General features: G+C 41.2%; 15 protein-coding genes across 15 annotated transcripts; 8 read left to right on the forward strand and 7 right to left on the reverse strand.

The window, feature by feature from the left end:
• Positions 1 to 244: 244 nt before the first annotated feature.
• On the forward strand, positions 245 to 1,503 carry BBOV_IV012040 (uncharacterized protein). Its single transcript, XM_001611074.2, has 2 exons — positions 245 to 621; positions 665 to 1,503. Exons 1-2 carry the CDS (start codon positions 291 to 293, stop codon positions 1,492 to 1,494), a joined length of 1,161 nt encoding a protein of 386 aa, XP_001611124.2. The 5' UTR covers positions 245 to 290; the 3' UTR covers positions 1,495 to 1,503.
• Positions 1,504 to 2,015: 512 nt separating this feature from the next.
• On the forward strand, positions 2,016 to 4,295 carry BBOV_IV012050 (Protein kinase domain family protein). Its single transcript, XM_001611075.2, has one exon. It carries the CDS (start codon positions 2,497 to 2,499, stop codon positions 4,192 to 4,194), a length of 1,698 nt encoding a protein of 565 aa, XP_001611125.1. The 5' UTR covers positions 2,016 to 2,496; the 3' UTR covers positions 4,195 to 4,295.
• A 29-nt stretch (positions 4,296 to 4,324) lies between these two features.
• On the forward strand, positions 4,325 to 5,470 carry BBOV_IV012060 (putative GTPase activating protein for Arf family protein). Its single transcript, XM_001611076.1, has one exon. It carries the CDS (start codon positions 4,339 to 4,341, stop codon positions 5,452 to 5,454), a length of 1,116 nt encoding a protein of 371 aa, XP_001611126.1. The 5' UTR covers positions 4,325 to 4,338; the 3' UTR covers positions 5,455 to 5,470.
• Positions 5,471 to 5,473: 3 nt separating this feature from the next.
• On the reverse strand, positions 5,474 to 6,160 carry BBOV_IV012070 (putative peptidyl-prolyl cis-trans isomerase H). The gene is made up of 3 exons (XM_001611077.2): positions 6,019 to 6,160; positions 5,828 to 5,979; positions 5,474 to 5,789 (listed from the first exon to the last, which is right to left on the reverse strand). Exons 1-3 carry the CDS (start codon positions 6,152 to 6,154, stop codon positions 5,475 to 5,477), a joined length of 603 nt encoding a protein of 200 aa, XP_001611127.1. The 5' UTR covers positions 6,155 to 6,160; the 3' UTR covers position 5,474.
• A 31-nt stretch (positions 6,161 to 6,191) lies between these two features.
• Positions 6,192 to 7,729, reverse strand: BBOV_IV012080 (tRNA pseudouridine synthase family protein). The gene is made up of 7 exons (XM_051767282.1): positions 7,589 to 7,729; positions 7,203 to 7,550; positions 6,953 to 7,166; positions 6,797 to 6,910; positions 6,542 to 6,751; positions 6,364 to 6,503; positions 6,192 to 6,324 (listed from the first exon to the last, which is right to left on the reverse strand). The coding sequence occupies exons 1-7, from the start codon at positions 7,666 to 7,668 to the stop codon at positions 6,207 to 6,209; spliced, it is 1,224 nt and encodes a 407-aa protein (XP_051623372.1). The 5' UTR covers positions 7,669 to 7,729; the 3' UTR covers positions 6,192 to 6,206.
• Positions 7,730 to 8,537: 808 nt separating this feature from the next.
• On the forward strand, positions 8,538 to 9,338 carry BBOV_IV012085 (putative integral membrane protein). Its single transcript, XM_051767850.1, has one exon. The coding sequence runs from the start codon at positions 8,814 to 8,816 to the stop codon at positions 9,189 to 9,191; it is 378 nt and encodes a 125-aa protein (XP_051623676.1). The 5' UTR covers positions 8,538 to 8,813; the 3' UTR covers positions 9,192 to 9,338.
• A 604-nt stretch (positions 9,339 to 9,942) lies between these two features.
• On the reverse strand, positions 9,943 to 11,676 carry BBOV_IV012090 (putative integral membrane protein). Its single transcript, XM_001611079.2, has one exon. It carries the CDS (start codon positions 11,332 to 11,334, stop codon positions 10,009 to 10,011), a length of 1,326 nt encoding a protein of 441 aa, XP_001611129.1. The 5' UTR covers positions 11,335 to 11,676; the 3' UTR covers positions 9,943 to 10,008.
• A 258-nt stretch (positions 11,677 to 11,934) lies between these two features.
• On the reverse strand, positions 11,935 to 13,408 carry BBOV_IV012100 (putative integral membrane protein). The gene has a single exon (XM_001611080.2). The coding sequence runs from the start codon at positions 13,366 to 13,368 to the stop codon at positions 12,043 to 12,045; it is 1,326 nt and encodes a 441-aa protein (XP_001611130.1). The 5' UTR covers positions 13,369 to 13,408; the 3' UTR covers positions 11,935 to 12,042.
• A 1,407-nt stretch (positions 13,409 to 14,815) lies between these two features.
• Positions 14,816 to 15,454, reverse strand: BBOV_IV012110 (putative integral membrane protein). The gene has a single exon (XM_001611081.2). It carries the CDS (start codon positions 15,407 to 15,409, stop codon positions 14,897 to 14,899), a length of 513 nt encoding a protein of 170 aa, XP_001611131.1. The 5' UTR covers positions 15,410 to 15,454; the 3' UTR covers positions 14,816 to 14,896.
• Positions 15,455 to 15,614: 160 nt separating this feature from the next.
• On the reverse strand, positions 15,615 to 16,868 carry BBOV_IV012120 (uncharacterized protein). Its single transcript, XM_001611082.2, has one exon. It carries the CDS (start codon positions 16,794 to 16,796, stop codon positions 15,678 to 15,680), a length of 1,119 nt encoding a protein of 372 aa, XP_001611132.1. The 5' UTR covers positions 16,797 to 16,868; the 3' UTR covers positions 15,615 to 15,677.
• A 267-nt stretch (positions 16,869 to 17,135) lies between these two features.
• On the reverse strand, positions 17,136 to 18,185 carry BBOV_IV012130 (variant erythrocyte surface antigen-1 alpha subunit). Its single transcript, XM_001611083.2, has 2 exons — positions 18,135 to 18,185; positions 17,136 to 18,026 (listed from the first exon to the last, which is right to left on the reverse strand). The coding sequence occupies exons 1-2, from the start codon at positions 18,158 to 18,160 to the stop codon at positions 17,171 to 17,173; spliced, it is 882 nt and encodes a 293-aa protein (XP_001611133.1). The 5' UTR covers positions 18,161 to 18,185; the 3' UTR covers positions 17,136 to 17,170.
• Positions 18,186 to 18,905: 720 nt separating this feature from the next.
• Positions 18,906 to 19,566, forward strand: BBOV_IV012140 (SmORF protein). Its single transcript, XM_001611084.2, has one exon. The coding sequence runs from the start codon at positions 18,941 to 18,943 to the stop codon at positions 19,529 to 19,531; it is 591 nt and encodes a 196-aa protein (XP_001611134.1). The 5' UTR covers positions 18,906 to 18,940; the 3' UTR covers positions 19,532 to 19,566.
• Positions 19,567 to 20,252: 686 nt separating this feature from the next.
• On the forward strand, positions 20,253 to 21,014 carry BBOV_IV012150 (uncharacterized protein). The gene has a single exon (XM_001611085.2). The coding sequence runs from the start codon at positions 20,574 to 20,576 to the stop codon at positions 20,736 to 20,738; it is 165 nt and encodes a 54-aa protein (XP_001611135.2). The 5' UTR covers positions 20,253 to 20,573; the 3' UTR covers positions 20,739 to 21,014.
• Positions 21,015 to 21,101: 87 nt separating this feature from the next.
• BBOV_IV012160 (putative integral membrane protein) lies at positions 21,102 to 22,499 on the forward strand. The gene has a single exon (XM_001611086.2). It carries the CDS (start codon positions 21,306 to 21,308, stop codon positions 22,422 to 22,424), a length of 1,119 nt encoding a protein of 372 aa, XP_001611136.2. The 5' UTR covers positions 21,102 to 21,305; the 3' UTR covers positions 22,425 to 22,499.
• Positions 22,500 to 22,535: 36 nt separating this feature from the next.
• Positions 22,536 to 23,226, forward strand: BBOV_IV012170 (putative integral membrane protein). The gene has a single exon (XM_001611087.2). The coding sequence runs from the start codon at positions 22,703 to 22,705 to the stop codon at positions 23,180 to 23,182; it is 480 nt and encodes a 159-aa protein (XP_001611137.1). The 5' UTR covers positions 22,536 to 22,702; the 3' UTR covers positions 23,183 to 23,226.
• The last annotated feature ends 1,639 nt before the right edge of the window (positions 23,227 to 24,865 follow it).

Here is a 24,865-nt window from a genome sequence, read left to right on the forward strand (position 1 = left end):
CGTTTTGTCAGGGAATTTTCTGATTTCTACCATACAGATCAACATATGACCTGCTTGCTATTCTATTCTCTTTTCGTAAATAATCTATAATGAACGCCTATTTTGATATAACTTTAAAACGATGTTTATTCCTATCTAACGTAACGAATTCTGTCGCTAGAAAATTGAACCGCCACTTCAACACAGTACCGTCAGAGCCAGTGGAACCACTGTGCACGTACCATGTCCTTCAACATAAATGGTAACATTAGCTTGGTTGAATCTCAGAGGTATTATAGTACGCAATTTATATGTATAGTCCTAAATTATTCATTAAAATGGACAGAAGCTCCAGGCATGTATATTCCACCAACAAACACAGGATTGAAGTTACCGAAAAGCAAAAACCGGTTGAACGATATGAATCCATATGCGTCCCACTACCCCTATTTACAAATAATACTCGATATCGCGTTCAAAGTATGAAGGATAATAATCCAGCAACAACGCCAAGCATAAAATCACCTATACGAATTACTACTTATGGAGCAATGATATCACAATACATGAACAGAAGTTCAAACGCGTATGAATTTACAAATAATCATAACGCAAATAACCAACATATGTCAGCAACAATAGGTATGTAATACTCTACGAGAGCAATTGTGCATTACAACTACAGGTGAGACACAAAGTATGAATACAACAGAAATGTCATATACTAGTCCCAATATCAATGGGCAGCTGTGGGAACAGACAATAAATCCTGTTGATCGCTGCGTATACCCTGGATATAGTTACCCAAGGCAACATACAAATACTACGGAGCGGACAGTATCACTCTATGGCTCAGGACAACAATATCCAACGACGATGCTACGACCGATAATGCCAGCAAATCCAATACAAAATCTTAATTCGGACGATTATGGAAAGCCAGAATACAACCCGTCAAGAACACAATACGAGAGTCATTGTTACAGTAATGCTATACCCACTATTAACCATATTATTCCATACACAGCAGATGCGGAACAAGAACGTTTAAATGCAATATCGGAACAATTGCGCAGGGAAGAAAATAACAGGAAAATAACACAAGAAGAAACGGAATACCCTCATCTTGCACTGGATCTAAGCAAGATTAAAAATAACTACGACGAACAACCAGAAAAATCTAAACAACCAAAGCAAGAACGACGATATAAAAATACCCAAAAGGATGTCATACCTGAGACAAAAATATTAATGGGTAAACCGCGATATCCATATACAGCACAGTTCAACGATCCTGTGGAAAAAGAATTAGAAAGGTGGCATAATAAGCACAGTACATCAATCAAATGGGAGAGAATGAAACGTGGCGTATACAGTGCAAATAATCAGGAAGTAAAATTAGTCAAGCTTAATGGAGGTTTATACGTAAAGGGTGCAACCAATAACAATAAACTAGATCATATACCAATCGATAAGTTTGTACAAAAAATACAACACATGAACAATAACACTTGAATCCTAATGCAATCCATTGACCAAAACGACATCATACAAAAAATATGTATAATCTAATCATTACAGCGAATATAAAGATAAAGCATAGAAACTAACATAATATGGCAAACGATTCTACACAATAACTAGATCAGTTACACCATAAAAGCATCAATCAAAGAAATGAACACATGTGTTCAACGCAGCAATGAGGACACAGCCGACCAACGCCGCGCACATCACCCCGCGAATTACAATTATGGATATGAATATAATTTTGAAATGCAAAAAATTTATTAGATTGTAAAATAATAATTTTTAGACGCCAACAGTGTGTTATTGCCAAGCCAAAGCACGAACACAACCGCTGGCTGCATCAGTATATAGTCGAACAGTAAAGCGTACAAATTCATTGAACATTCGTATCAAAAGACTAAAAGGATCATATTTTCGAACATGCAAAGGATGCTATAAAGCCACTGATTGTATACATGTAGAATCTCGATATTAGCACCCGACATCAAAAGAAAGTGGCTAGCAAAGAAGTACAAAATCTACGTTATTATAGTGATTCTAAGCTTTAAATTAATGTGGCCAGCGATATACGCATATTATTAAATTTTAAAGAAAATAAAGGCTTATAATTCAAATTTTCGGTACGACGACACAACCCGGAGCTTCAAGTTTACGTCTCTTCAAGCACGTCTCTCAGGGTAGGATCAGAGACTGTGGAAACTGTGTTACCGATTTGTTTCTTATAGGTGTTTCAATGCAGTAAACTTTCATGAACAGCAGGATATAAATCAAATGAAAAGGGCGAAACCCTGCCGAATTTATAAATTAGGTGATAGTAGCAATTTATGTATGAAATCTACAGCTTGCGAATTATCACAAATGTGAAATTGTTTTATTACTCAAGCGAGACTGGACTTAAAGCATGTTTCATCAATGCTGTAAAGGTTAAAACGACATAAAACCTAGCATACAACCCCTGTTTAGCTACGTGTATATATATCAATAACAATGGTAGAACCACATGCTTTATCAACAACAATTAAGGAATTCAGGTCTAGGAGGTTATCTTCCAAAGAATGCACGAGTCACATCATAGATTTTAGTGACTCCCTACACATAGCGAGGGATGCATCATCATGCGCGGTGAGGTCGAACACATTGGACCTTCCGCACTTCCAACCGTCATTCTCCACGGAAATGCCCCGTGTGTCTATTGAAAACAGGCGTAGAGGTAGCTTGTTCGAATTCATAACGGCTGCAGATGGCCCGCGTGATGACAGTGCACCCAGCAATAAAGGTCAAAATGACACGCATGGGATTGCAAAATCAGGATCCTGGCCTGAAGTCAATATAGACGAACTAGAAAGTGCATTTGAATGTACACTGAATGTGAGAAATATCAGGAAAGCTTTGGAACCAAAGGATGGTAGAAATATGAATATACAAAAGTCAAGCAGATGTGTAGAAGCTGCTCTACGGACGTTTAGCAAACGAAGTGGACGTGTATCTCCAAGAAGGCCAGCTTGTGTCTCTACAGGACTGCAAGCCACTAAGGATAAAAGAGGAGCACAATGGATGCACCTAATAAAAGGTCTTAGAGTCAAACGATGGAGTCAAATACTAACTGAAACTATACGAAAACCATCGACTAATAAACTAAACGATAAAATAAAGGAAAAACCGATCAAAAAGTCAAAGGAACAAATCGTTACCAATGTAAACGGCGGAGTCGAGCCGTGGATTAACAAAGGGATAGATAAAATATTTGAAGCTGCTCTCAGAACACGCGGTCCAATAAAGCAATATGCTCGTTTCATACCGCAATCAAGTATACACGTCGTAAATAATGAAGCTGAAGCCAAACACGCCATCACTATTACCCCGCATTGCTCAGATACGAATATAATAGAATGTATCCCTCCTTTGGAACCGATCAATTATGGTTTAATACGTATGAAAGGGTCGGTAGGTAGGATGCAAATATATGATTGCCTAGACAACGATAAGGGTCGTGTATTGAGCCTGAACCTTCTGCCAAAAGACCACCCTGCTATAGAAATCTACGAATTACTATGTCAAAATGCTCATCCAAACATCGTTAAAGTCGAAAAGGTTCTAGAAGATGAAAATGCCTTCTATGTGCTACTCGATTGTGATAACGATATGTATCTAGGTGAATTTTACCAAAAGTGGCATAAAAATGCCTTCACATCAATATTTATCAGGAATGTAGTGCGTCAAATTCTATCTGCATTGGCATATATTCACAAAAGGGGTATGGCGGTTTCAAGACTTAGCATGGACTCCATCACCATAAAGGAAAGTGTAGATGGATATCTAGGAGTTAAGTTAGTTCGCATTGAAAGCGTATGCCCAAAAGGAAGCATCAGTTCGGTGTTGCCACAAAATGATGTATTTACAGCACCGGAAGTACAATGTGGAGAAATAACGCCCTCCAGCGATATGTGGAGCATAGGGGTTATAATGAATGTACTTGTAGAAGGAAAACTGCCTATCATAAACAAAAAACACTCAATGAAGCATCAAAAGGGTGTTGACAAAGATCAAATACCTTGTTTTACCTCAGATATGTGGGTTCAGGAACCTGAAATGAGAGATTTCTGCCTCTCATGCCTTGAAGTAAACCAAACAAAACGCATCACATCTGCGATGGAAGCGTTGATACACCCATGGGTTAAACAATAAAACCTGTCATTTAACACTGTTAGATTAAGTGCAATATAGAATTACATAAATATTTTTAACGGGGATATGTTATGTGACGGGTGCGTGAGGCAACGGTATTGGAATATTGTTCTAGCAAATAGTTATATCTGTTATTTCATCAAAATGGAAGATATTGCCAATTTCGCTATTGATGAACGAGGGCACGTCTCATACGAGGCTAGGGATAAAGTTTTTAGGCAGTTGCTGTCGCAAACGGACAATGCCGTGTGTATAGACTGTGACGCCAGAAATCCAACATGGGTTTCTATTACATATGCTGTGTACCTGTGCTTAAATTGCTCAGGCAGACATAGGCAATTTGGCTCTCATATTTCATTCGTGAGGTCCGCCGATATGGATAAATTCACAAGGGAACAACTCATACGAATGACGCGTGGAGGAAATGCTCGTGCAAAAGCTTATTTCAGACAATGTGGACAAAATAGGAACCCATACAACTACTCTTCACCATTGGCACTCAAGTATCCAGCGATATTGGACGCGGAGTTAGGAATTGTTAATGAAAAAGCTGGATCGTCCGGTATGCCAGGGGTAGTGCAAGAGGATCTTTTAGATTTACACGACGAAGGTGACGTCTTATCGGCCACTGTGCAGGATTCAAAGCCTCTGTCAAATGTCAACGAAACTAACACCCGACAGACACAAATAAAGTCAATGACTTTGGCACCGGGTATGTCAAAAGGTATGCGTAACCAAGGCGTTCGATCGAATACTTATGGAGGAACATCTGCAGGATTCAGTGGAAGGGTGAATGTAGATTTTGATGCATTCGAAAAGTCAATAATGAATGAAGCCAAACAAAGGGGAAACACAATCGCAGTTAATAATCCCGTACCATTGGGTGAATCCTACAGACAATCTCCACCCATGGCGTTACAAATGAATAACACGGTTGGCAGCGCTGTGTCGAGCAATCAGCCTCAATATAGTCCACCAGATATGAGTAAATTCGCCGGACAAACAAGCATTTCGTCAGATCAGGTCTTTGGACGAGGCGCATATAGCAATACAGCCCAACGAAATGTCAACCTAAATCCAAACAGGACTAGCATATCTTCAGATGAATATTTTGGAAGACCCCCAAAACCACGTTCTAGTGCTGAAACATTTGAAGAGCGTGCAGTGCAGAACATCAAAGATGGTATTGCTACAGCCATAAAAGAAGGAAATAAACTAGTAGGTATGGCCAAGCAGTGGCTCAATAAGCATCAACTATAAATACCATGTAAACTATATTATTAAAGTTGACCGCATTGTGTAATTGTTATGGGCAATTTAGGGCGATAGTTGTCACCAACAGTAACGCTCTCCATCTTACGGAGAACCAGAATTGAATCGTCGTCTATGAGACAACCGAAAACAACATTCTTGCCATCCATCCAATCGCAGGCTTTAGTAACAATATTAAACTGGCATCCGTTGCTGTTGATACCTGTATTAGACATGCTTAAAATGCCACAACGTGTATGTTTCATGGTGAAGTTTTCATCCGCAAAACTGTGACCATATATACTTAGGCTTCCGGTGCCGTCACCCTTAACAAAGTCACCACCCTGTAGTATTAGATGTACAACACAACCCTATAACCAACCTGAACCATGCAATCTGCAACAACCTTGTGAAAAACGCTGCCTTTGTAACCCACTGAACAAGAATTGTGTTTAAATTCGCCCGTGCAAAATTGACGGAAGTTCTCAGCTGTACGCGGAACCTTGTCAGCAAATAATTCAATTTTCAAACGACCTGTAAAGAAATGAATAGACAAATAATTGAATTACACACCTATAGGATGCGATCCTACCTGAATGTCAAAAAAAACAACAGGATTATTAGGGTTAGTCATGTAGTCTGCAAGATAATGTGGACCACCAAGGGGTTTATCCCCCTTTAACAAGTCGTCTACATTTACAGAACTCATGAGAAATGAATATAAATTATTCTCTAAGACGATTCACCAGATTATAGAGCGATTATGTGGGTTGTGTAGGGGCGGTCTTCTGACCATTAGAACTCTCATCGGAAATGTGGAAGTCAGCATTCTCTAAATAAAACGGGTTTCGCAATAGTTTTTCCATCCACGTTTTCCATCTAAAATTGTTTGTCTGAATTCATATAAAATAGACTTACACATCAGTTTCGAATGTAGATGCTATCTCGGGATATATTCGAGTACGCTTAAAATTCTCCACAGAAGATTCTATATCGTCATATTCGATAAACGGAGTCTGTGGAGGTGAACAACGTCGATTGTAGGCATCGAAATATGGCTGAATACACAATGAAAATAATGTGTAACACAACCAACATGGTGTAGGAAAAGCCCCTCAGCTGGAGCTAAAGGTGTGTTGACAGCGTGCCATTTAGATAGCGCAAATTTGATCGCACATCGTGGCGCTACACCCAAGTAGACAGCATATCCCAAGCCAATCATTTTACGTATTTGATTGTAAAGGAATGACTGCCCTGTAATTATCACTCGCACTGCATTGATCCCTATGGATTCAGATCCTTCCACCTGAGATCCGGCTTAATAACACAATTGTCGCCGTATGTAACATACCTTGATTTCGTGGATGAAGCGTTGAGTTGTTTTTTCTTCCACTTTCTGCCTCTGAGTAAAATTCTTGAAATCATGTGAACCACAGTAGTCACTCAGAATTGACTGTAATAAAACCTGTAGTTACGTTAAAGAGATAGTGGAGATAGGTAAACACACCATGTCAACATCGCGCTCTTCAGTCGTGCCTTCATGTAAGGCAACAGATGACAATCGTTTGCAATGGATATTTTGCCTTGAATTCATATGGAGATTCATTAAATTAGACGTTTTTTCAAACGTCCGTTTGTTATCATCTTCACCACAAACATAACGATAACGAAGCAGTGAAAGTGGTATAACATATTCATACATCCGTTTGGAACACATTGAACTAACAACGATCATTTTCAATAGATAGTAAAAATACCGTGCACAAAAACCGCGGGTCACACGTAAAACTTGAAAACAACGAATGTCATCTGGGAGAACAGTGTTGAGCCTTGAAACTAGACATTGTTCCTTCGAAATTCCAGGTTCTCCAGCCGAGAGATGCGATAGTTCAAAACGACCTCCTATATAAGTACAAGCTGCATGAACCCCTTTATCTGTACGCGAAGCTTTAGATAATTGTAATTTGCCCAAATTATTTTTATGTGACCCGTGTATTGCGTCAGTAGTTACCAAAGCATTAATAACACGTGCCTCCACGGTATCGATACCATCATCTCCAGCATCACGTTGAATTTGGAAACCATGGTAATTAGTGCCAATATAACTTAACACTATTATACTCAACATAAAGACAAGACATACCCAAAAGCAATTGCGTACTTTGTCTTCGGAACATGAATTGTCGGCAGTGAACCTAAAGCACATTCTACATTACCATTCATAATTGCAGGTTGAATTTAATCTGATAAAGTGCTATAGGTGATACGTTGCTGGTTGATTAATCATTCAGACACAGCAATAACACGATATTATCATCCGACATATATGCACATCTAATTATTAAGCAACAGAATATACTGTATGATGTATAATAATTTCATCGCGTGATATTCATAGATACGACGGCACCATCACTGCTAACATAGTAAACATCTACGGTGTGTAACCAATCAATATCGATTGCGAAACATAAAAAACTGAATTTAGCATGTATAAAATGAAACAGCCAACATGTAACAGATGCCAATTGTAACCGTGAACAGAACTCTGTATTATGGGAAATTCCTATTTAAACCACTGCATGACGCATTAGCTACATTATTCGCAAGTCATTGGCAGTTCGATACGACTTCCTACGATGTTGATAGAAGATACGTCATAAAATGACTATGGCCAAAGTGTGTAATTATAGCTTATAGTTAACACCAACTACTATGGATACAATATATCCATAATTACACATCACTAAAAAAGTCTTCTGCAAAATTAGCAAAAATCGACACGATTAATTGTATAAATAAATGGTGAAAGTTTCATCTTTAACAGTATGGTAAATGAACAGTTGCAGGATGAAGAATTATCCACAGTATTCATGATTTCGTGGGGTCCCTTCAGATTGTGTTCAATGGCGTAGATTTGGCAACGTTGATTTACAAAGTCGACAGCATACAGGAACAATGATCTACGGTCTTTGGACCATATTCTACACCTAAAATAAGAAGCTATGTTAATCGCTATTTCCGGGTAGATTGTACCATTCGGTATCGGTTATCATAGTTTCTTTAAACATAGTTCTAGGATAAATCGTCACATATTATTCTTTTAGGGGCTACATTATTATAGTATCTAATTTGTGTTTTCATTCTGTAGTGTTATCGGGACTTACCTATTCTTGACGGGCACGTCGTACTTGCAGGATATATGAGGTCATTTGTATCTAAAGTGTATGCGTACTTGATAGGATAACACTGTGTCATATTGATCAATCGAGTGTTTCAGCATTATTAAGGTGCCCTTAGGCATTCCTATACTCCAGTCAAGGGAGATAACTATTCTTCTGAATTTTTGTTACTCTCCAGTACTCAAGATGGATTGTATTATTGGTTTAATCGGTGTTTTCTACTTCTTTGGAGTTAGTGCCAATTCCTCTCATAGTAAGGCTACGGTGGATACATCGTCCAAAGGAGTGGGTGGTAAATTCTTTGGCAACAAGAAATTAATGATAACAGTCGGTGTTATACTGGCTTTAGTAATTGTTATCTGTGTTTCTATTTACTACTGTAGCAATGGTGGTGGTGGTGGTGGTGGTGGTAAATCTGGTGGGTATGCCGGTATTGTCATCGGTATCCTTGCCATAGGAGGCATTTTGTGTTGGTTCTTCTGGAAGAAAATACGGTGCTCATTTAGCAATAAATTTGGGAGTTTGTTTGCGAAGAAGGCAGTTGAGAATGTTGTCACATCGTGATGTGGTTGCAGTCAGATTGGATCGATTCAACTGTTGTCATAGGGGTATATCTAGTGTTAAAACAGGCGTTAATTTTTTATGGTCATAGTATGTCTGTAGTTTGTAGTTTACACGAATGAGATCTATCATTTGTATATTGATATGTTATACATGTCACAGAATTATAATAAGTAATATCCCTGTTATCAAATGCAACGATTATTTAATGGTGCAAAATGAATTGAGCATGCTTAGTATTCGTTGAACAAATTGGCAATAAATAGCAACGGTCATCTACTATTGTGTGTTTTTAACGCCGCCACGTACGCAGTGATATGCCCGTCTTGGAACATTACATCGTTCCATAGATGACTGCCAATCTGTTGAGCAGTCGGTGTAGTGATTGAAGAAGGTATGACTATGGCTGTTTCACCCAAGGGTGCCCACCCTAGTCAACAACCAATCACATCAACGAAGAATCAGTATTCGTATGCTTATGGTGTAAAACTCAAAGCCGCATACTGGAATACAATCGCTGTCTACACAATATCCAGTTGTAACCCTATCTAAGCTGACAACACTTCTGGACCATCTATTCTATTGCTATTCGCTTGACAACAAACTATCGTAACTAAATATTGCCCATACGTGATGATAGCCACTTTGATATCACTAATTCACAGCTTATGTATGCAGAAATGGAACTGCCTATCATGCAAAATGCCTAATGAGTTATACCGCAGAGATTATATTAATGTGTCCAATTTCATGGCATACGTTGGTGGCCTTTATTCTGTATATTTTCAAATTCCAGGAATCAGTCCTGATAGTTGTCTAACTACTTTGCTGGATGTAACCTAGAATCATGGTAGACACCTCCCACTGATTCAGGTCCGCGAAGTTGACAGGGTTCACTGGGCTCTGGCTCCTGGGCAACTGGAGCTTGGACGTGTTCAGGAGCTTTCTTGAACCAGGAAGCCATGCGCTTCAATAAGCCGCTCTTGCGACCATAGAATATAAACAGGGCAAGTACAACTAGGAAGTAGGCAGGGATGGCCAATGAGTGGAATCCTGTAAACATGTTAACAGTGCCAATACTCCACGATTTGTTTGCTGCCGCTGCAACAATAACCACACCTGCGATGACTACCATGGCCAATAAGAAAAGGCCTAGCATGAAGCTGCCCACTTCCCATACAGTATGGTACTGCCCAAATGGTTTAGCTGCATGTAAACAGTATAGCCACAATCCAGTAAAAACTAGCAAAAGGAACATTATAGGGTATATGGTGTGCTCATAGTGTTTGTCTCGTCTTGTATTATCAAACTCACAGGCCAACATGGCGCATATGATACAGCCAATAACTGCACCGCCAAACAGCAAAAATATACCTTCATAGCTATTGAAAGGTGTGCAGCACATATTGACCTGGTATGCACTTATTACAAGTGCTATCAACAGTAGGTAGTTAAGAGTAGCCCTTCCCTGGTACACTTTCCATTCCTCCTTACTCTCCATCGTGGTCATTTTCTCTTCCACTTTACCGTCCTTGTAAAACATTCCCAAATTGACTATATAGCCTATCAGGTGTATTAAATTCAGTATCGCGATCACATAGAAGGCTTTTCGGCTCCTGGTCATGCACTTGCCAAAGCAGTGTTGCTTATATGCGGCGATGATGAATCCAACAAGTGCGATTATCTGGAGTCCAGAAAAACCCATGGCGCCATAGACGCGGTGTTGAGCGTTGAAATGGGTATCTAGATTTATCTTCTTCACCCAGTCATCAGGTATAGTAGCTAGCATAACTGCTACGAATGAACACAGCACTACCACAAAGCCTAATCCAATGAACAGGACACGCCTACGACATATAGGAGTCTCGACAAACGAGCATTTGTAGCCATACACGTGCAACAGTATATACATCACCATAATCAGAAATGATAGAGGTGTCTTAGTTTCAGATTTCAGTAGCTCTAGTTTCTCGGATTGTATCACCCATTTTTCAAAAACCGCTACTATACAATTGATCATCAAGGCGCAATAGAACCCTAGGCCCAGGACAGCAACCACCAGGAAGGTAATGGTAATCCCCGTCAATGGCACCAGTGGTACATACTTCTCGGCGTAGCAGCCGATACCTTCCTTTATCTCTGGCATTGTGCAATGATAATAGCGATAATCAGATCACTGTGTCGATAGCCTTTTTTAATGGCACCTTTAGATACAGGACTCGATGCGGGGAGAGTTATACCCTTGGGATAGTGTCAATCAGTAGAGTCTATATACGCATTCCTTACACAGCTCTGTAACACATATGTCAATCTACGGATCCGATAATTGAATGACTCTGTCGTCAAGCGATATAGCTGCTAGAGCTACACAGCGCCTTTGGAGTAACCCTTAACAGAATAGGTCCAAATGGATCTCGCGCTCTGGTCAAGCTTCTTAATAGGTCTTCTCTAATACTCACAGAGACTCTTCCTGAGTTTTGTCCTATTCCTTTAGGTTTTTAGGCCAATTTAGGCTGTGTTATCCATGGCTAGCCAGGTCCCCATAGGTGCTTTCAAGGTCAAAAGTCAGTGCTAAGGAAGACATTGCACTGTAATAGTGGCGTATTAATAGTGTGTAATGCCATACTTTCATGTGTTTCACTGCACAAGGCTGCTCCTGGGTTTTCCAAGGTAGATGGTTACATGTAGTGACACTCCCTTCTAGGGTACATACCATTTGCAGCAACCCAGTTGCCTTCATTGCTGAGCATCGATGATTCCTAAAGAGAAGGCATCCGTATCCTATAGCACTGGTAATAACGCTCATATTCTCAATAGTGTTATGTACAACACGTTGCATTCCGCTCTACATCACTCAATTAGTCGGATGTAACCACGAATCACGGAAGACACCTCCTGATGACTCTGGTCCACGAAGGTTGCATTCGGTACCCGGTGTTTCAGAGTCTGAGTTGTACAAAGCTTCGGTCTCTAGCTCATGGGCTTTGCTAAGGAGCCGCTGGTCACGCACCTGCTTGGCGAACGCCTTCATAACCTTGATGGCATTGCCCTTGAAACCGAACACTAGCATTATCACGAATATCACGAAGCCGTAAACGAATATGGCTATTGGGGCAATGTTTTTAAGGTCGCCTGCCATTCCGCTGATGTGTTGATGATGAACAGCACCCAGGGCTATCAAGGTGGATACCAATAATAGGAACAGTAGCGCGAATATCCCGAAAGTTATTACATCTGGGTTGTAGTACTTGCACAGTGGCCTCTTGGCGTGTATGTACAAAAACAGTGCAACCGTAAGTATGTATAGCATAGCGATAAGGCCTGCGAGGGTCCATTGCTCTTGTGTAATCTCTGGGAACATTGACAGACATACTGTTATCAATATGCCTACAACAGTGCCGGTCAGGAATATGAATACAGCATCACACTTGGTAAATGACATACAGCAGAGGTTTACCTGGTATGCACTGATACACAGTCCAATCACGAAGATGTAGTTAGCTGCTGCCATGAACCTATGCTTGTGCCAGGTAGTGTCATTTTCTCCATATTTACTCGGGTTGTCTTGTAATTCTTTTAGAGTATACGCATGGGCGGCAAATACCAACATGTATATAAAAGCAAATGTATAAAACACCTTCTTGCTAAGTGTCATGCAGCCACCGAAGCAGTGTGTCTTCATGGCACATATAATGAAACCGAACATTGCCAATAGCTCAAGGCCAGTAAATGCTATGGCGCCATAGGGACGAATGCCTTTACTGTCAGGTAACAGCTTTATTCCTTCAGCTGGCATTACCACTATGAACACTGCAAAGAATGCAGCGATCACGACAACAAAGCCTAGTATGAACAATCCACTGTCCCACGAAGTCCAGTGTAGCTTCATGAACCTGCATCGGTAGCCCAGAAAGTGGAGCGCTAGATGACTCAGACAGATAGCTATGCTTAGGGCGGTCATGTCAGCGTTTTTTAGCTTGAACTCAGTAGGAGTCATAGCCTGCAACTGTATAGCCTCTACAGTGGCTATCAATAACATTGCCATACAGAAACCAAAGCCTAGGATTGCTACCAAGATGAACAGTAGCTTGGCGATTGGCATAAGGTACCTTACCGAATCAGCCACCTTAGGGGTAGCCTCATCAGAGTAAGGGCCTATACCAGCCCGAATACCTGGCATCTTGGCTAGATATTGGCAATAGACACGCGCGATGTACACATGGACTTGTCTTGCGGGTATCCCCCATACACCCTGGGAATGACGTGGAATACTAATGGTAGTGAATAGTAATGTAGTAGTAATGTGTATTCATATGGTATTACTATGTGATGGTGTATATTACTCGGTAGTATTGTAGTGGCACCGTGAATTACTCAGTAGTAGTAATGTCTAGTACTTAGTATTGTAAGGGCCATACATTTATAGGAATGATGCAGTGAAGTGATCTTTGGCTATCACTAGACATGCCATAACGATGTATTTCTGTCGCAGTGAATGATTACTGCAGTATTGGTGTTACATGTCAATATACGCGTATGTAACGTGCTAATATGCACTTTATATACCTATACCAGTGATATGGCAACATACTTTGTCTTGGAATCTAAACAATATGCCTATGTTACATGATACAATGGTCAAATATCTTTGAGTCGTTTTGTTTATCCATGAATACTGTATCATTCAGGTATCGTAGAGCTATCTAGTATATATTGAAATCTCTTTGTTATAGTATTACCATGGAGTATCTCTGGGTTGCATTTTATATACAATGATTTATCCTGTAGCAGTAGTGTCCAGTAACACCATGTGGTATCTCTGTCAGGTTATATATTGTGTTACTACTGATATCCCTTACTGTTGCAGTCGGATAACATGTCATTTGTAGAGTCGATTGACAGTACAGATTATTGGTCTAGCGAGACTAATATTGATGAGACTCTGTAATGATATACACCTATGGTTACCCCCTATATATGTTGAACTCCATAGTAGATATCCAAATGGCGTTCACAAAAGTAGATTATAAACACCATTGGACACTGCTAGATAATCGGTGCATATGGAGTGTCCATAGAAGTATTAGATGCTACTGTTAGTGAAGTTAATAAATGTCTATGTATTATGATGCACTAGTCCATATGTATCATTATATATCACTGTAGCAATATATATATATATATATATATATATATGTACTATGACACTATGATAACTCTGTTTTCATCATTGTACTCTATGATTGGCGATTTACAATTAGAAACCATATGAAGCTAAACGCTTTGCCTGTTGCTCTTTTTCACTCAGTGAGAAAAACTTCCTAATACGGTTTTTCGTCGTGCTCTTTATTGCCCATAGGAGATTGTTTTATTGTGCCAATGGTGAGCAATTATATACGTAGTCACATGTGATATATGAGGTATGCATAAAAGTGGTTTCCTCAAAGGGGCTGTATAATACAAGTAGTGTCCAGCAGTATAAAACGACTATGATGCAGTAGTGGTTCCAACTGAGTATTATATACATATTCGATATTGCATTCCTGAGTTACTAATGCTGTTGTACAGAATCCGTATAACTGTCACTTAGTATTACATACAGAAATGTGATTAATGCTGTACTATTGAAATCATCAGAAGAGGTTCATACCGGTAAAGTTCGCAGTGTCATTCATAATCACACTGTAGTGTCTACGGAAATGATCGGACTACCCACTAGTATCCACAGTACTCTTCACTACAGGTGCCTTCTTGCTTTTAAAGTAGGCCAGTATCTCGCTTCCATATAACTTGTACACCATGTACCCAAATAATGCCAACCAAAATACTATGGGTATTATTACAATGGATACATAATTTGCGCCATCCTTCCCGTTTTCTTGAAAGCAGTAGAAGGCAATGGCTATAATAACACCGACAAGAAATATGGCACTTAGTACCCCAAGGACAATAGTGAATGTCTTGTTATGCTTGTTCACAAACTGCTTGTATTTCTGGTAATATCCTAAAGAGTCCCCAGTGCTTGATGTACTGTCCTGGGTACGGATATATGAACTATCTAGGTCACCGGCAGCAGTCTGTTCGTTGGACTCTGCACTACCAGGTACTGTATTCTGAACCTCAGCCAGTTCATTTGCACTGACATCATAGGTCACCTGGGATATCCATAGTATAGTGGTGTAGAGTAATAGTGCAGTGCTAAATTTCTGGGAAAGAGCCATTATACTATACTGGTAGTGAAGAGTGTAGTGATATGGAGTAACGATGTAGTAGTAGTACTCACTAGTACTACCGTTATTGAATGATTAATGCTGCATTGTCTATGGTCAGTATTTTGGTAGACATTACTCTGTATAATAAGCACTGTACTAATTATACTCCTACAGTGAGTGTTCAAGTTCATATTGGGCTATAATAGTATCCCAAGTTGGGCCGTCATTATCCCAGGGTGGCACTGGTAATAGTGTAGTAATATAGACGTATCCACCACTACGATTCCTTTGCGATATCAGTTTCTCGTACCGTGTTCTCAGCAGTGTCAGTACCCTTGAGACCCTTCTTCTTGGGGAGGCACCATTTAAATAGATTACATCGGTATGCATACCACAGTGTCGGTATCATTAGTAGTAGTGAGTAGCCGATCATGGTGTATTTCACACCAACATCCTTTTGCATGCCATCCCTGGAGTATGCTATTACTATTGGTACCAGTGTGACCGATAGTGTCACCGCCAATAGCCCAAAGCACATGTGATTTTTGGGCCAGTGAAATACCTTTTTATATTCTAGGCAGTACCAGGTAATGCCCAGGGCTATGATATGCAGTGCTGGAAAGGAATACTCCATTGCTGTGATTGTTCCACTGGTGTGCTTCTTGAAAATGCCCAGTACTGCCAATGCCAATAGGGATGCTGCTGCCACTGCAGATGCTATCAGGGCAACCACTTCCGGTACTGTATATGGCAACCTGAATATAGTGTTCCATAATACTGCCATGGTATAGATCTGAGTGATAGGTATCAATGTTATAGCCAGGTACTGAGGAGCCGATAACTCGCTAGGCTCTCTTCCGTGAAGCGTATTTTTACCATAGATCCCAATCAGCCAGCCGGTTACTACCACTAATAATAATATCACTAGTACGCCCACTATTGCACTACCATAGCAAATGTACTGACTTTTGCAACATGGTCTACAAAACAGATTACACTTCCAGCCGCAGTATAGGGTACCACCGAGTATACCTAGTATAACCAGTAATGCCACTGATATACCGTAAATGTAATATGTCGGTTCGTCAAATATGTGATCCTTTAGATCCAAACCTATCCGCTCCTGTAATGCCAGTACTATGGCCACTACTTGTAGTATTACTAGTAGTACCAGTAGTACCCAGTGGTACCAGGTCATTGGTGATACGAGGTACCCTGCCTTCTTGCATTGCCATAGACATATTCCGAGCAGTACAGTGGATAGTGTAGTAGTAGTGGATACTGCTGGAATATTGTCTAATTCGGCTATCAAAGCAACCAAGGAACCCAATGCCTGGCAGCATAGGTAGAGCCATAGCAGTGCTAGTACTATAGTAGTACAGGAAGTAGTATCCATGATGCGATAGGAATCTAGTAGGCAGTATTCAGAGGTAGCGATTTACTCATGAAATCCTGGGATTCCATGGTAGTACTAGGGTGGTACCCACCTGTCTTGATCTGATTAATCCAGGTGGCTTATGTTGGAGAGACCTCTAGAAGGTCACCCAAGGGGGAGTTTACTTCGCACCGGGTGTGGGGAATTGGAAGCCTTTGTATGGTATAGTAAAGGGGGAGTAATATAGTGGTATTTTGTCGGGTGGTGGTAGTGTGGAGGGCGGTGGTGTAGAGTGGTGGTGTATAGGGTAGTACTGTAGTAGTACTCTATAGTATCACATAATTGCCATCACAAGCAATAAACTGCTGATCTCCTTACATGCATTAATAGCATCACTACCCTAGGCAGTACTTACCTTGACCCTGATTCAACCTCTCCAGGTTATAGCCCATGGCCGCCATGAATGAGCCGAGACCATCACCCTCTTTACTTAACATTCCTTCCTTCCACCTCGTCTCATTGCCACTACCACTCCCACCCTTGGTCAACCATCCCAACTGACTGAGTCCACTCCAGATGAGACATACTGACCCTAGGAAAATACGGGCACAGTGCTGGCGGCGTTTGGAGGGGGTCCCATTGGAGGTGAACCTATTAGGATCATTCATCAAACTACTCCATGTTGGAGGTGTATCGTGTTTGATAACCTCTTCAAAGTAGCTCGATGTTTCTACTGTCTTGGTGTATGCTGACATATAACTGTCTTTGTATACACCGTGGCCAATGCTCTCCTCGGTAGTACATCTACACTTCCTCTCCTTTTCATCTTTACACTTCCCCTTACAATTCGTGCAACAACACTTGCAGCATTTGCCTTTTTTGGCGCATTTGCACTTGTCAGAACCTGTACAGGCGCCACCATTGTTATCACACTGACACGCATCTCTATTACCACTATCACTACACCTTGTACACCCCCTGCCCAGGTGGTGTCCCTTATCGCCTTTTCCCGGCTTGGGCACTTCCCATTTCATACACCCACAAGCTGCACATGATATATCATCCTGCTTTACCTCCTGTAGATACGTGCAGCCCTTGCCACCGTGTGGAGCACCATTGGGATCATTATTCTTATTGCCCTTGCACTTGTCACCTTTGCCATTAGTACACTTCTCTAACTTACTCCACCCAATGAGTGCACTGAGTACCTGTGCCAGCTGGTCTATATAGGTCCGGACCACAGGGGTACCACTATGGCACTGCTAGATCACTACCCTGAATACCCTGCACTACTGTACTAAACTTGTACCAAAAGTGCTACCAAACTTGTATGAAACGTTTATTAAAGGTGTCACTAACTTTGCTACTATACCTTTATGGAACATTTGGTAGTCTTCTACTGAAAGTATTGCTATACTCTCACCTACAGGGACAGTACATGAACTATAAGTATCACTCCCATTGGTGTATATGTTACTCAGGAATCAATTTGTTAGGCAGGTGCAGCACAACCGTTACCACTGCCACTATCAATGGTGTTTTCTAGTGAGCAGTCTGATATTGTCACGCATTATGGCATCTCTATAAATGAATCATAATGATTGGACAAGGTAGCTCCGTGGCAACGTTGCTCGTAGGTTAACATGTCATTATGCTAATGTTGGTAATCTGGCTTAACATAAATGGAGACAAGGTTGGTTGATGGATCTACAATGGAATATGTTTCCATAATGGATAGTAACGTATCTCATGTGCCTATGATACTGTACTGGTATATGTAATCACACTATGTCATGGCCAAATGGAGGCTATATCACTTGGTGAGGTAGCAACTTGTCTATCATGTGATTCAGGTTATACAGATTGTGACACTCATGTCAAAGGAAGTATACAGATTGCCACAATTGACTTCGTGTTGGTTATGTTTACCTGAAAGATCACTGTCTAGTACTGCTTTGCACAACATCTGTAAGAGTAGTGATCTGATGACAAGCTGACAAAGAGAGCCACAATAATATTATATCACATACACAGCTATTATACAGTAGCATTAGAAGGTGCACCGAAGAGCAACGATTGATTCCCTGACATCTATAGTATACCTGGGGCACAACAACAGCTGAATCCAACAGTTAGGAATCTCACCATTTACTGACTATAACAAAATGGTATCCTTCAACACTCTTTCTAAGCTCTGTCTCGTGGTGGCATTTGGTCTGTCTACCACAGCCACTTCTACCGATGTAGCCCAGGAGAAACCCAAGAAGGAGTCTCTCTTAAGCAGATTCTTTGGTAAAAAAGAGGAAGCTAAGACTCAACCTGTGGATGTAAAAGAACCAACGAAAACAGATACTCAAGAGCATAATAATACAAGAGGTCTCTTCATGTACGATGTTGAATGGCTTCTGGAATCCAAGCCGGAAAACAGAGCTGCCTTACGTAAAGCATTACCAAGCGATATAGCAAAAGACGTTCCAGAGGACTGCAACAAGCGAATGTGGTCAGGACTAGAGGAATATATTTCTAAGTTTTTCAAATTTTATGCCATTGGATGGTATCTGTTACCTGAGCCGGAAAGTAGAGCAGCGCTACGTTATGTGTTGCCAAAGGATTTGGCTGCCAAAGTTCCAGAAGACTGTAATGTGCCAATAAAACCTGAAGTAGAGAAAGACATCAGAAAGTTATTCTCGGAAACTTTCCAAAAGCAAAGATTAAGACGTGAATGGAATACCGGTCACATGTTTTCATATGGTTAATCACAAATATTGTAATACCATCATGAAAACGAAGTCAACATAATGCCATACTCTATAGACCTCAGTAGCAGCTTACATTAATACATATTTCATGGTTTATACGATTATCTGCTACACTATATTAATAAATATCCTCAATTACTACGCAGTACCTATACATAGCATAACGTTACTAACACTATCATCCATTCCACCCCAAACAACCCTTTACCGCTACGTTAACAAAACTAGTCATTAGCACATATAGACTACTCTGTTATGACCCAGTATGGTACAGCATACTAACCAGGGTATCCATAATGTCCCATGGAAGTGACTTTGTTATAGAGTACTATACAACAGTGATATTCAGTGTTAGTACTACAATATGCTTCCCCTAGAGTATACATCACCCTCTCCACTAGTACATATCACTACCTCTACCAGGATATCCACAGTGATCACTCAAGGATTCCTGGAAGTGAATAATTGAATACATTCTGAGTGGAACATGTCTTGTTATAGACACAGATCAGTGCTTATCATGTGCCAAACCTAGATACCCACCCCCTATCCAGTGCCCCATCATTGGTGGGTTGCCCTAGCATCCTAAAAACCCCACCAGGGTAACACCAACATATATAGTGCCCCCACTAAACAGGCCTTTGTGAGGGGGAAGGTGTATATAAGTACTGTGAGGATTGGTGGAGATGTTGGTGAGAATTTAGGAGCAACTGTAGTGGACTTATATTAGAAAATTTTATGGAAGATCAATAGCAAAGTTACTCAATGTTTCATACAAGTTTAGTGGCACTTTTGCTGAAAGTTTAGTATAAAAGTAGTAGCTGTTCAGGGTAGCCACAGTAGGGTACCGAGGTCATAAGGGCACTGATAGACCAGTTGGCACAGGGACTACAGAAGTGGGTTGGGTGGCAGGAAGGGGATACGTGTTGTCTGAAGGGAAAAGGAGGGGCAGAAAGTAAGGGTATAGGAAAGACGTGTGAGTGTAGTAGTACTGGTGGTGGTACCGGGTGTTGTTCCGGTGCTAGAGGTACTACTTGTCATGACTGTGGCAAGTGTGGTACAGTTGCCAAGGGTGCCGGTACAAAGTGCTACCTTTCGGCCTATTGCAAACCCACTAGTGCTCCTCCTCCCACTGGAGACTACTACTGGCCCACCATCTCCACTGACTCCACTAAGGTCCACCTCCTGGCCCGTATTTTCCTAGGGTCAGTATGTCTCATCTGGAGTGGACTCAGTCAGTTGGGATGGTTGACCAAGGGTGGGAGTGGTAGTGGCAATGAGACGAGGTGGAAGGAAGGAATGTTAAGTAAAGAGGGTGATGGTCTCGGCTCATTCATGGCGGCCATGGGCTATAACCTGGAGAGGTTGAATCAGGGTCAAGGTAAGTACTGCCTAGGGTAGTGATGCTATTAATGCATGTAAGGAGATCAGCAGTTTATTGCTTGTGATGGCAATTATGTGATACTATAGAGTACTACTACAGTACTACCCTATACACCACCACTCTACACCACCGCCCTCCAAACTACCACCACCCGACAAAATACCTCTACACTTCTCCCCCTTTACTATACCATACAAATACAGCCAATTCCCCACACCCTGTGCGGGGTGTCTGCCCCTAGGGAGCCTTCCTAAAGGTGTCTCCAGGTTACGGCACTTGGGCTAACCAGATCACTACAGTTGGGTACCACCCTAGTACTACCATGGAATCCCAGAATTGCATAAGAAAATTGCTGCCACCGGGTGTTACACGGTAGATTCCTATCACATGATGGAAACTAATACTTGTACTACTATAGTACTAGTACTTCTATGGATATCCCTATGCCTTCAGGCACTGGCTTCGTTGGTTGCCCCTATTCGCGAATACACAACTACTCTAGTGCTACCTACTACCACTACACTATCCACTGTACTGCTAGCATTATGTCTATGGCAATGTAAGAAGGCAGGGTACCTTGTATCCCCAATGACCTGGTACCACTGGGCGCTACTGATACTGCTAGTACTATTACAAGTAATGGCAGTGGTATTGGAGCAAGAGATTTGGGGTATCGGGAAAGCTACATCTGCCGATTCGACATATCCCATTTATGGTATCGCGGTTCTACTATGGGCCATACTGGGTTGTACCCTATTCTGTGGATGGAAGTGTAACCTGTTCTGTAGACCATGCTGTAAAAGTCAGTATATTTGCTATGGTAGTGCAGTAGTGGTAGTACTAGTGGTACTCACAGTATTGGCAGTGACAGCGTTACTTGCAAAGCACGGCAGTGGCGATGGTTTAGGCGTTTTCCCTTTTTTCGGTACTCTAGGACAGACCGAAAAAGACATCATTCAATACCTCGGTAACTTGGTGGTACCAATTATCCAGTGCCATACCATGGCATTTCTATGGACTACTCTACTGAAGTTACCATATACAGTTCCAGAGGTGGTAGCACTGATAGCTTCTGCACTGGCAGTGGCCTCTATGGTAGCATTGGCAGTACTGGGTGGTACCACTCTCGGTGGAGTACAACTCAGTTCTAAAGGATACCCCTTCCTAGCAGTACATCTAGTAGCCCTTGTCACCGCCTTATACTGCTTGGAGTGTAAGGCAACATTTTGTTATCCCAAGCAATACCTCTGCTTAGGGTTACTTGCAGTGGTGCTTCTGCTAGCTTTGGTAGTGGTAGTGGTAGTGCATGTCGACAGTCAGCGCAGAGGAAAAGATGCTGCGGAATACACCCTTCTGGGCTACTCACTACTACTGATGATACCGACACTGTGGTATGCATACCGATGTGGTCTACTTACATGGTGTCTCCCCAAGAAAAAGGCTCTCAAGGATACTGACACTGCTGAGAACACGGCAGCAGATACTGATATCGCAAAAGAATCTTAGTAGTAAATGTGACCACAGTACAACCCTGTGACATTTAATGGCCCAACTTTGGCTAGCCCAATATGAAATGGAACAGTCACTGTGGATGGCTAATATCTAATAGGTATACTATAGATATCGCTATTTAGAAAATACATACGTTGTGCAATGGAGCACTAGTGTAGATACTACTAGTAGATACCACTATTCCTTATCAGTACTCTACCATTACCACTCCAATCCACATCACTATCCACTCTACTCCACTGATCCACCACTACTACCCTACCATCGTCACCATGCTGGTCTACCCAGTCCTGGTGCTAGCCCTAGGTGCCCTATGGCCGCTGGACTGGACACCTACTAGACTGGACTCACTGAGCCCAGTGACTGGCCACTACCACGATACTACATGGGCCATGGCAGAGAAGGTGACTCAAGGTGATGATCCTGGCGAGGAAGTAGTGGTAGTGGAGGGTACTACTAGTGATGAAGTGGCAAAGAACAAGGAGAGTCCAAAGGGGTGGTTCTCCAGTTGGGGAACGGATGGAATATTACTGGTGGTTTTGTTGGTAGCATTAGGGAGTGCATTTTTGGGTGTGGTAGCGTCAGGATTAGTGATTGGAAATAAGGCTGATATCTGGTGGACAGCGGGAGCTCTACTACTATTGATAGTGGTAATCATTGTATATAACAGGAAGATGTTAATGAAAAAAATATTTTGCACGGGGAGCTCTGGAAACTCCCTGAGAAAAATGACCCCAAAAAATCTAGATTAATATGCAACATCCAAGAGGTACACCTGGGTATGTGCTCTTCAAACAGCATATAATTAATATGATTGGTCTATGGTGTAGTGTATAGACAGTGATGCCTAGAAGTTTTGGGTTTCTATTTTAATGTATATGTACAACAGACTCATTATGTAGTGCATTCCATAGAGAACATTAATATTCCGTTTACTTTATCCATTGCTATGAACACAACTGCAAATCTACAGTGATGGTACATTGAGCAATACTACTGTGTATATTACATGTATATACTGTTCATGGTATAATACAGATATGCTAAGGAGATATCAATAGATACCAATTAATAGTATTTAATGCCAAGTAATATAGAGTATATGGTAGTAGTGTAGTGGCACCGTTTGTAGACAATCTAGTCTATAGAATATATATTATATCACAATAGATCGTATTGTAGGGTATCGTTAGATATGCAGTATATTACGATATATATACTGATCGGTTGTGCACCATTAATGGATATATAATGAATCACTGTCATAGGTATATACACTACTATATGACACCTATTGCATCACTCCATATTCATATATAGCATATCAATTATACTCTACGATAGTGAGAACTGCTAGGAGAGATACAATAGGCCATTAGGGGTTCCATGGAAATACTACCATATGTGGTACACCTAGTATACCTGTAGGTGGTCCACGGAGGGTCCCTAGGGTGAATGGTAGTGGTGCTATGGGGTAGATACAGTAATGGACTATGACTCACATGGGGTTGATGCGGTGTGGTGTTCCTGGGGTGTTTGGTATTGTTGGGTAAATAACGTCTGGGGATATTAGGGTTTATGCAGTGTGGTTTTTATGGGGTGAATCGAAAATGAAGGTAAAATCCAAGTGGGGTAGATGGTGCAGATGGGTAAGAGATGTAACGGTTTTAGGGTTTAAGATATGCAGTGTGATTTGTATGAAATTAAGAGAATAAGTAGGTAGAATCCAAGTGGGGTAGATGGTGCAGATAGGTAAGAGATATAAGAGTTTTAGGGTTTAGGGTTTAGGGTTTAGGGTTTAGGGTTTAGGGTTTAGGGTTTAGGGTTTAGGGTTTAGGGTTTAGGGTTTTAGGGTTTAGGGTTTAGGGTTTAGGGTTTAGGGTTTAGGGTTTAGGGTTTAGGGTTTAGGGTTTTAGGGTTTAGGGTTTAGGGTTTTAGGGTTTAGGGTTTAGGGTTTAGGGTTTAGGGTTTAGGGTTTAGGGTTTAGGGTTTAGGGTTTTAGGGTTTAGGGTTTAGGGTTTAGGGTTTAGGGTTTAGGGTTTAGGGTTTAGGGTTTAGGGTTTAGGGTTTAGGGTTTAGGGTTTAGGGTTTAGGGTTTAGGGTTTAGGGTTTAGGGTTTAGGGTTTAGGGTTTAGGGTTTAGGGTTTAGGGTTTTAGGGTTTAGGGTTTAGGGTTTAGGGTTTAGGGTTTAGGGTTTAGGGTTTTAGGGTTTAGGGTTTAGGTTTAGGGTTTAGGGTTTAGGGTTTAGGGTTTAGGGTTTAGGGTTTAGGGTTTAGGGTTTAGGGTTTAGGGTTTAGGGTTTAGGGTTTAGGGTTTAGGGTTTAGGGTTTAGGGTTTAGGGTTTAGGGTTTTAGGGTTTAGGGTTTAGGGTTTAGGGTTTAGGGTTTAGGGTTTAGGGTTTAGGGTTTAGGGTTTAGGGTTTAGGGTTTAGGGTT

The sequence above is a fragment of the Babesia bovis genome, assembly GCF_000165395.2.
Source record: "Babesia bovis T2Bo chromosome 4 map unlocalized Chr4_1, whole genome shotgun sequence".
NCBI classification, from domain to species: Eukaryota; Apicomplexa; class Aconoidasida; order Piroplasmida; family Babesiidae; genus Babesia; species Babesia bovis.